This window comes from Hydra viridissima, unplaced genomic scaffold (assembly GCF_058129835.1).
Source record: "Hydra viridissima isolate aposymbiotic clone 2 unplaced genomic scaffold, HvirCarnegie_v1 scaffold_20, whole genome shotgun sequence".
Lineage (NCBI taxonomy): Eukaryota > Metazoa > Cnidaria > Hydrozoa > Anthoathecata > Hydridae > Hydra > Hydra viridissima.
In genome coordinates this window covers 613,845-625,260 of record NW_028324319.1, presented here as the reverse complement: position 1 = coordinate 625,260, position 11,416 = coordinate 613,845, and the positions used below count along the sequence as shown (strand labels likewise).

Here is an 11,416-nt window from a genome sequence, read left to right as displayed (position 1 = left end):
TATTTTAACTTTTGTAAAAATAATCAAAATTGTGTTGCCCAATGAAAATATTCTGGAATTCTGTCTATTGGCTGGGGTGTAAGGGGGGAGGAGGAGGGGGAGGGGAAGAAGTTAACTCATGTTATTTCTTAGAAAAGAAATAGAAGTTACAAATTCTAATTGATAGGTTGTGAGTTTTCTCCTTATTGTCCGAACCAAGTGGAAACATTACTACTGGGTGTGGTCAGAAAAAGTTACTAATGCTCTTTAACTTAACAAGTTGTGCATAACGTGAACCAAAATGGTTCGGGTCTAATGCAGCTGCTATTCACTTTGAGCAAGTTGCGCTTAATAGAACGATGATTACAAAAACAAAAACAATTGTATCATCGCGTTAGTTGAAATAATATATTTAAAACAATTTTCACTTTGTATAGATATAAAGAAACTACAGGAGTTGAAGTCTAAAGTTTAGAGACAGGATTTAACAGCCCTTGTTTTTAAAAAAAAGTTGGCCGCATTAAAGACTTTTGCTTTCCGACTAAATTAAATATTTCGAAAAAATGAAAAACTCTCGAGAAACACGTGTTTTTAAAAAAAACAAGCTTTGATTCGTCAGATTTAAAAACATGTCTTTAACGCACCACTCTTCGAGTGTCAAAGATGTAAACAAAAAGCATATTTTTTAGAACCTATTCTAATCAATGTACCCTATCTGCAAGAGGCTATTGATAGCAGTTGGATATTTATATTCTTTTGGTTTCTTTTGCAGGCTAAATCCAAGTACTTTCATAATTAAAACTTCTTTTGTTGAGATTTTGGATTTTTAAAATCGTGCTGTGACTTTATGTAATTTCATAGTTCATTAAACTTGGAAGTTTATTTTCCTCATTAGCAAAATACAAATATTAAAAAATTTTCTAGTCTCGAAATCAAAACTTTAAAATCACTTAACAAAATCCAACTGATTACTAAAAATATTACTACTAAGATATATATCCATTAAGTACTAAGATAATAATCTACTTTAGACTAAAAAAATGACTATGGGTTTAAAGACACCTGCAACAACTATAGGAGAAGGTACATACTCCTCTTCAGATTTTAGCAGTGATGATAGTAATGATGATCTAATATCCAAACATACGCCGAATACCGAATCTTTGAAAGAAATGGATGTAGATGAGATACTGAAGCTTATTGGAGAATTTGGTAAATTTCAGCTATTACTGGTTTTTTTTCTTAGTTTGCTAATGGTACCACTCACCTACCAAAACCTATCAATTACATTCATTGGAATCGATCCTCCTTGGACTTGCTCTCATGTGAACCCTGAATGCAACAGAACAGGTGTGTTTTCTGAAGATGATGAGTTTTACAAGGAAAGATGCTCTATGAAAAGAGAATCATGGAGATTTGTTGAGAGTAAAGAATTCTCAATAGTAACAGAGGTATATCAAAATTTTATAAGTGAATAAATTTTCCTGAAATTTCAAACTTAAAATTGATACCTTAGATTAATTATTCACTAGTAGAAAAACAATAAAAATGCCAAAAATGATGAACAAATATTTATAATAAATACTGAATCATCACAAAGTTGTATATATATATATATATATATATATATATATATATATATATATATATATATATATATATATATATATATATATATATATATATAAACAACATTAACTAATTTCTAATATTATGATTGTTTGATTATTTATATTTGTAATTGCTCTTGTTGTTGTTATTCTCATAGTGGGATTTAGTTTGTGATAGAAAAGCTCTCACTCCTGTTGCCTATAGTGCATTACAATTAGGATGTGCAGTTGGTTCCATACTTCTAGGCATTGTGTCTGATAAGTATAATTGTTAATTGTTAGTTACTAATTATTATTTGAATAACAAATATGAAATAATATAGTATAAAAACCAAATATATCTACAATAGAAATTGAAAGCACAGTTTTGTTAAACTTTTTAAATCTAAATTTAAAATTACTTTAATGAAGTTTGTAATCTGCAAAAAATGATTCCTTAAATAATTTAGTTTTTTTTATGCAACCTTTTTTAGAGATTTAATCCCACTATCTCTGAGTTTTTATTATTGTATTTATATTATAGCTGATTGAGAAGTTCTGAACCACTCTAAAAAAATTTGGTTGATTAACTTAAAACACTTCCAAATTTTACATTACTCTCTAAATGAATATACTTTGTTAAATCATTTTATAAATTTTAAATATAAAGTACTTTGTTTATTGTTATTTGAGTATATCACTATTTTATATGTTGTTACAGTGTAATGTAATTTAAAAACATATAAAAGTACAATAAGAAAGTAATAGTTTGTATACTAATAAAGTAAATGTTATATTTTTATACTATGAGTAAAGTTTAAACTTACATTATTTACAAGATAAAAGTTGTTAATTAATGTTGAATTTTAGAAAAGTTTGATTGTTTTAACTATAAAAGTTTTGGGTGCTGGAGCCTTTTCAATTTTTTTTTTAAAAATGGAAGTACCGAAATAAAAAAATTGTTGTTTTCAAGAACTTTTTCAAGGATTGTAAGTTTTACATAAAGTATCAGCAAATATTTTTTTAAACTTGTGAGATTGTATTGTTAATGTCTTTTTTATATTCATTTTTACTAAATAAATAAGTTTTTCGTTATTATCTAGATTTGGTCGAAAACGTCTTTTATTCCCTGCTTGGTTTACATGTCTAGGAGTTGCATTAGCCAGTGCATTTGTAAAAAACTTCTGGGTGTTTTTAGCCATTCAATTTGTAGCAGGAATTTTACAAGGTGGAGCAACCTTAGCTATTTGGGTGTTAATGACAGAGTTAATAGGTCCAAGTTACAGAAATTATTCTAATCTAATTTGGTTTTCATTTAACATGGCATTATGTTTAATGTCATTGCAAGCATGGCTTATTCAGAAATGGCGTACTCTTGAGTTGATTTTAACTGCACCATATTTGATACTTGTTTTTACCTACCAGTGAGTCCATATAAGAGATTTGAAGTCATTGTTCTTATTTACTAAATTTAATATTTTGAAATAAACTTTTAATTCTTTTTAATATCTAATTCTATAAGCTAAAATCTGTTTTCTTTGTTTTTTGAAATTTTTCTTTGGAATACTATTGATACAGTTTTTTGTTTATATAATTATGTCTATTTAAGTAATATTGATGTAATTATGATATAATTTTATGATATAATTTGAATACAATTAAATACAATTAAAATAATTTGGGTAATTTATTGCTCTTAATATGTATGCTGTTTTTGAGTAAAAATGAAGTTTTTAAAATTTCTTTCTATTCAGATTTGTTCCTGAATCTGTAAGATGGCTTCGTCTAAACAATGATAATTACAAAGCTGAAATAATTCTTCATAGAGTTGCAAAGTACAATAAGAAACCATGGCCTGATGTACGTCTTTCAAATTGTTCAGTGGAATCACACAAGCTCAAAAGTTCATTTACATACGTTTTCTATCCATGGCAAATGTTTCTTTCTACTTTAGTTCAGGCTTTAAGTTGGTATGAACTTTTTACTGTGTGCTCAAATGTTTTTTTTTCATTATTTCCACCTTCTTTTACTTCATAGACCTTTCAACTACTAAACACATTTTTAGCTAATCATTTATTCAATGTATTTAACTAATATTTTGTGCTGTATTCAATTATAAAAAATGATTTTCCACGTATAAACTTTGTAATGATAAATAGATTTTAGGTAGTTGATTTTTTGCTGCATACATATATCTATTTGTTTGGTTGTATATTTGAAGAAAAATGTTTCAAAATAATCTTTACTAAATCTATGAAAAGAGTTATGAATGGTTAATTGATGTTTTTTAATGAAAAAAAAACAAAAAAAAAACAAACACCAATTAATATGAAAGCACATTAATTTTGTTGTAAAAGATGGTTGCCTAATCGATCCAAAGTTGATAAATCTTGGGTGCCCAACTTGTCTGGTTGCTATATGCTACTTATGAGCATGCAGCTTGGAATATACAAATTAGCACTTCTTTCTCATAGTTGTACAAGACCTTCTCATACTTAGTTAAAAGTTAGCCAACTCATTGTGGCACTTCAAATAAATGTATCTTAGCTATTAGTTGATCCAAAATATTTCTTTTAACCTCCCCTTCATATCATATTGGGTTTCAAGAAAAACTTTGTATGAGTTTTATTGGAGCAGGATTTCTCAAATATCTATTTCCATAGAGATTTTCACATTTTTTAGTAGTTTACTAGCATTATATCCCAAGATAACCTCAAAAAACTTGAAAGTACTGTATCTTGATCGAACTTTTTAAAATAGGAGCCAATGGTCTACTTATGAGGAATGATGATCTGATGATCTAATTATTATGGTGATCTACAATTCAATCCCCATAGGCAAATTTTATTCTGGAGGTGAAATGAAGTAATAAATTTTAGCTTAAAACATTTTTAACAAACCATCAAAAGAACCATCAAAATTCTTGGTGATGTTTACAAGAATGAAACCAAAGACAAAATTGAAGACCTATTAATATACTTTAGGCCAAACATCAGCTGACATGATCCAGTGTCAGAATCTACTTAAGGTTTCCTAACAATTTTTCATTATTTTCAGGTATGCGTTTTTTTAAATCAGAACACTTTTTAAATGTTTTTATTCTATAACTGATCTTTATTGTTTATGGGTCAGATCATTATATTTCAACCAATGACCTGTGGGGCACCATCTCTAATTTGCCTGATTTTTACATATCATTATCTACATTATGTAAATTGGTTAAATTTGCAATTTCAGAGTTCAAAGTGCAGTGGTTCAGAAATTATAGCCTTATAAACACTCTTGGCTGGCTCCCCTCGGTTTCTCGAATGGTAAAAATAGACAACTTTAAACCCTTATAACTTTTTTCTAACTTTCAACAAGTGACTCACTTCAACAAGTGACTCACTATTTTTATTAACTTGTACCATATTAGAAAAAAGCTACATATATATATAGTCCACTCAACAAAAAAGTCCCAATTTCAGCCATTTGGGGATAGCTCATAAATTTTTCTAATACTTTGTATTGATCTAATAGTAACAGCAAATAAGATCATTAGGCCTAACTATATAAAAATGTAAACATTATAAACTTGTCATGTTCACAACAAAATGGCAGCATTTTTTAATAAGCCTATTTTTCAATAATTAGGGTTGAATAGCGTTATTGAAAACCAAGGCAGCATCCACATTTTCATGTTGGCACTAGTTTATAAGTTGTAAATTTTATCTACATATAAACCAATGGTTAAAGTAGATAAATTTCATGCAAATATCTTGCATGTTTGTTGATTTACTGATATTTTTATGTTCATTTTTATCTTATTTGTTATAATTGAAATATTTTCCAAAGTTGCCAGAGAAGATTATTTTATTGGACATTTATAAATCAAGGAGAGGAGTCTTGTTGAACATGGAAAAGAAGACAACTTCTTCAAAATGCAGCGAATGTCTTAGTCCTTAAGGTTAAGGCTAGCTTCACAACTGCAATCAGTCCACATGTTGGAAAACTTTTAGTTTCAAAAGATTCTAAAGCTGCTGAGCACATTGTAGCAAGTGTAATTCCCTAAAAGCTAGTCTCATCATAAGGAAGAGTACACCTTGTAAAAATAACTTGAGGATCACCTCTGCCTAATACTCCAAGCAAAACTAATAGCTGATAATATGATGAATAAAATTACAACATTGGTAGCCATCTCTAACAATTCTTTGTTGTTTTTAGTTCTCAGTTAAAAGTTGCATTTTTTATATGAGTCTATTGAACATATAATTATCTAATGAATCATACCCAGGCCCCTGTGGCACAAGACCAAAATCAAACACGCCACCATTCTCATAAAAAGATTACATTATGGTTCATCTTGACATGGGGTCATCTAACATCAGAATGAAGTTCATGGCTGTTAAATGCTAAATTGGTTCCTTATAGATTCTTCCAATGAAATCACATATTTCTTGGGTGTTACTTGCCATTTGTTCCAGATTGTAGAAATTATTTGGTCAAATGTAGTCAATGACCAGTATCTTTAGATGAGAAGACTTCCTACCATGGCAGGTAATTTGAAAGTTATGAGTGTTGAAAAATAATTTTACTAATGGGCTTTTAGAGTCCATGCTAACTTTTATTATCTGAAGGATTTCATTTGCAACAAAAATATGCTTTAAAGTAGGTTAGTAAACAAGTGGCTGAAGCAACATATTAGGACTTTGGTCTGGATCAGGAATGAATGGTAAATCAGGCATCCAGAGCATGGCCAAAATTTGGTCAGTTTTATTGTGGAATATAATGGCAAGCACCTTTAAAAAAAAAACTGAAGACAAAATCTTTTTTAGTATAATTGAAAAGTGAGAACATGAAATCAAAGTCTAGCAATCTTGGAGAAATGTTTGCCATTATATACCAATCTCAGCTGGTGGGTCTGACTGAAAAGTATTCTAAATAAAGTTTATTCTTAAGGGACCTAAGAGTTAGTAAAAATACTTTGGGGCCAAAGCTGTAAAATGATAAAAATATTAAAATATAAATAAATCAACAAGCAAAATATTTAGATGAAATTTTTCCCTTTTATAAACATAGGTACATTGAGCTAAATATGTATATAGTTCAATTAGAATCAGGTATTTGCACTTCCCCAAATTATAAGGAATTATAGAAGATTATAGATTAAGATAATAATAATAATAATAATAATAATAATAATAATAATAATAATAATAATAATAATAATAATAATAATAATAATAATAATAATAATAATAATAATAATAATAATAATAATAATAATAATAATAATAATAATAATAATACTAATAATAATAATAATAATAATAATAATAATAATAATAATAATAATACTAATAATAATAATAATAATAATAATAATAATAATAATAATAATAATAATAATAATAATAATAATAATAATAATAATAATAATAATAATAATAATAATAATAATAATAATAATAATAATAATAATAATAATAATAATAATAATAATAATAATAATAATAGTAATAATAATAAAAATAGTAATAATAATAATAATACTAATAATAATAATAATAATAATAATAATAATAATAATAATAATAATAATAATAATAATAATAATAATAATAATAATAATAATAATAATAGTAATAATAATAAAAATAGTAATAATAATAATAATAATAATAATAATAATAATAATAATAATAATAATAATAATAATAATAATAATAATAATAATAATAATAATAATAATAATAATAATAATAATAATACTAATACTAATAATAATAATAATAATAATAGTAATAATAATAATAATAATAATAATAATAATAATAATAATAATAATAATAATAATAATAATAATAATAATAATAATAATAATAATAATAATAATAATAATAATAATAATACTAATAATAATAATAATAATAATAATAATAATAATAATAATAATAATAATAATAATAATAATAATAATAATAATAATAATAATAATAATAATAATAATAATAATAATAATAATAATAATAATAATAGTAATAATAATTATAATAATAATAATAATTTTATCAAGAATAAACATTTTTTTGTTTATACTCGTCATCAAAAAGAAAATTTTAAAAAATTAACACAAAAACTTAAAGTTGCACTATGAACTTGGATAATTATTTCATCAGGTTTTTCTACTCAAGGATGAATACCAGCCTGATCAGATCTCAAGATTTCAATCCTCCCCAAAAGAATTTATGATCTTGTTTCTCCACAAAGTTGTATCAATTTCTGAATACAAATGAAGAAGACAGTTAACTGAAGTGATTGGTTTGCCTTTTATTCAAGACATAAATATTATCATCTCTCCTGCCCTTATCTTTTTTTCATTCCAATCTGGACATAATAACTGGGGATGTAAAGTATTTAAAGTTTTGTGGGTAGAAAATTATGAATAAGGTTTGCTTGCTAGCAAATTAAAATCATGCTAGACATTAAATGGTAGCTCTTTTGCATTACTCTTGACCAATGTATAATCTTTTTTATAAGTTTTATAATCAATTTATAATGTTAAAATAGATGAGGAAATAATTATATTTTCAGATGGATTTTTCATCACTATTTTGAATAATTGATAAATTTACAGATCTTGATCATATAATCTCAGATCAGCAATCTTAGATCTACAAAAAAAGTCTCAGATCTACAAAAAAAGAAAATCATATTGAATTTTGTGTTAGGTTGTGCATTGGGCTAGTTTACTATGGCATCTCTATTTCTTCAGATAAACTTAGTGGGAATCTCTACACAGACTTTGCCTTGGTCAGCCTTGCAGATGTTCCTGCAAACATGATGGTTTTATGGTTATGTAATTAGTAAGACATCTTTGTTTTGTTTATGCATTTATGAAAATTGATTTCTCTGGATTTCTTTTTATATCCACAGTAGTATATTACTTTTAAAAAAGTTATATTGATGAAAGAAAATGTTATTTATATTGAAAAGTAACTTTTAAGGCTTTTTGATATTGCACATGTAACCTTAGTTTTTCACTAATACATTAACACAATTGCAAATCAAAATATATTTTTGAAATGACATAAAAAAATTCTTTCTTTAAAAGAAATTTGAAGTAACATGTTTTCATTTTACTTCTGCTTTTAAGCTTTGGACGTAAACGAACAACAATATTATCATCTGTGTTTGGAGGATTGCTTTTTTTAATTTTGGCATTTGTTCCTTCAGAACCAGGTATGTTTGATTTCCCAGAACTTTGTGTTAAAATAGTTTTTAATTGTTTTTTCTTTTTAAATATTTTCATGTTATTTTAACTGCTATAATGTTTTGAAAATATGTTAGTTGTTATGTTGAAATAAATTTATTGAGCAATAAGATTTGTTTTAAGAATTTTTTTTTTTCTCCTCTAAACAAGTTTAAGTGTTTTTACTTTTTTAAACAATTTTTGCTTTATAGTTTATGCATGGGTAAGAATTTTGTTAGGTATGACAGGAAAGCTCCTGGTAAATCTTTCCTATAACGCCATATATATTTGGTCAACTGAGCTTTTCCCAACTTCTGTAAGGTAATCTATTGCTTCTTTGATACAAGTTTATTACTTTTATGAAACCACTTTCATGTGTTTAACAAATAGTTTTTTGTGTAGATCCAAAGGCATTGGTGTTTGTACAACTGTAAATATTATTGGTGCTGCTTTATCCCCATGGGTCAGTCAGTTCTTAGGGTATGAGTATCGTTTACTGCCATTTATAGTAATGGGTGGATCACTTATACTCTCAGGTTTGTTTTGCTGCGTGTTATCAGAAACTAAAGGCAAGTCTACTGTCGAAACTGTAGAAGAAGTCCTGAAGTCCACAGTATGAATACCTAATACCTAACTTATTTGGATTTTCTAAAATAGTTTTTTGTATGATGTCTCGACAACTATATTCTAATAGAAATCAATATATAATTATATTAGCATTGAATAGTGTAAAAATAAACTTCTGGATAAAAAGTAGAAAGTGTGATATTAAATGATTAGTTGATTAAATGACTATTCATTTCAATATTTACATTTTTTAAAATTATGATAAATTTTTTTAAAACTATGATATAATTAAAAATATAAATTTGTAAAGGACGGTAAATAAAACATAATGTTTTCTATAGGCTCGTGATTAGCAACCCTATCAGCATATCTCCTATTTAAAATGATCAACATCTTCAAAATGCTCACAACTTAAAGATTAAAAACGCTGAGAACATTTTTTACTCATTATTTTCCGAAGCGTTTTAAAGAAGGATGCGATAAATTTGCTGTAAAATTACTCAATATATTTCGCTTTAATACGATATATCAATGAGGTGAGAAATTTCTCAATAAAGATCTCATAGATTTATTCTTTTGATCTCATAATTGGCATAAATGTTTTAAATTTTTCTTGGGCAACTCCAGATTTGTTTGATATACATGGAAATATTACTGGATACACTGTAACTGCCACTGCTGTTATCAGCGAAGAAGATTACATCGTTGAAGAGCCCAAAGAAAGAAAGCGGAGAAGTGTTGGAACATCATTTTATGATGGTTCTTTACAAATTAATTTGTATGTCAATAAGTTTTTCTTTGACTATATGAGATTTTAATATGATTTACGTAGAATCTTAATACGGATGAGTTTATCCAAACCATTTTTATTAACGAGTGAAAATCATTTAACTTTCTTAAATTTTTATGACGACCGAGTTTTTAACTGCTTTCTTACAAATTCTTCGTTTTTTTACTATGGATTTTGACAATTTTACAGTTCAAAAATCTTTTCAAAAAAACTAATGTTTCGTTAACTATAATAGAAAGCCCACAACAGACTGAGAGTACTACAGTTATTTACGATTTTATAGCAGACCTTTCGTAACTTCAAAGATAATACCCAAACATACGAGGTGATTGTATCAGTACAAAGATCATTTAAATGTTGTGTGTAAAAATTCTGTTCGGCTGAAGTTACTTCGGAATGTTAACTTTCCAAAATATTGGCTATGTGCACCGCCTTTTAAACCAGCATTTAGTGAAGCAAGTTTCCCATATCAAAATTAAGCTTAATCAAAAGTTACATTTCTCAATTATAACATATGCACAATCTAGTGACTTGTTCAAAGTGGTAGACGATGCAAAAATTTCTTATACGGTTTTATTTTCAAATTTTTCTAAAATATATATTTCCTTTCTTTCAAACTCTAAAATTTGCAGTAGTAAGGTGTGCAGAAAAAAAAAAAATTCGAATCTAAAAAAACTAAACTCTCGATAGATTTGAAGCAAGTATGCTAAAACTAAATTTCGTCGACTACGTTTTTAGTACAACTAAATTTAGTCGACTAACATTTCAGTCAAACTAAAATTAGTCAACTAACTTTTTAGTATAACTAACTAAAATTAGTCGGCTAACTTTTTAGTAAAACTAAAGTTAGTCGACTGACATTTTATCGTAACTAATATTAGTCAACTAACTTTTTAGTCTAACTGAATTTAGTCGACTAACTTTTTAGTCTAAAATTAGGTGACTAACTTTTTAGGCTAACTATATTTAGGCAACTAAATTTTTAATTTGCGAAAAATATATTGTTACTGTTACCCAAATTATACTTTTTTAAAATCTTGTTATGCGTTAGATGTGAAGTGGTTTGAGCGCCATGGTTCAATTTTTATCTGCAGGGCATCTTTTCCAAGGATCGGTTTTCAGAGATTTTCAGGTTATTTGAGAAAAGTTTGCGGCATATACACTTGGAATTTTGTAATAAAACTTATCTAATAAGTCCCCCTTATTATTGAGTACTTGTTTTAAATTTCTATAAAAAGCGGTTCAGATCTTGATTTTTTC

At 26.4% G+C, this 11,416-nt stretch overlaps 1 protein-coding gene across 5 annotated transcripts; it reads left to right on the top strand.

Moving 5' to 3' along the window:
- Nucleotides 1-974: 974 nt before the first annotated feature.
- Nucleotides 975-10,815, top strand: LOC149876441 (solute carrier family 22 member 15-like). 5 transcript variants are annotated; one of them, XR_016448709.1, is made up of 11 exons: nt 975-1,430; nt 1,748-1,851; nt 2,672-2,992; nt 3,323-3,538; nt 8,279-8,413; nt 8,704-8,789; nt 9,012-9,120; nt 9,202-9,412; nt 9,708-9,902; nt 9,994-10,144; nt 10,392-10,815. XR_016448709.1 is itself a non-coding variant. In XM_090075375.1 (10 exons), the coding sequence occupies exons 2-10, from the start codon at nt 1,233-1,235 to the stop codon at nt 9,717-9,719; spliced, it is 1,392 nt and encodes a 463-aa protein (XP_089931501.1). In that variant the 5' UTR covers nt 1,006-1,062; nt 1,226-1,232; the 3' UTR covers nt 9,720-10,189. The 5 variants fall into 5 exon arrangements, 2 of the variants coding, with proteins under 2 accessions (XP_089931499.1, XP_089931501.1); XR_016448708.1 differs by lacking the exon at nt 10,392-10,815 and having other exon boundaries at nt 9,994-10,189; XM_090075375.1 differs by lacking the exon at nt 10,392-10,815 and having other exon boundaries at nt 1,006-1,062; nt 1,226-1,430; nt 9,708-10,189.
- The last annotated feature ends 601 nt before the right edge of the window (nt 10,816-11,416 follow it).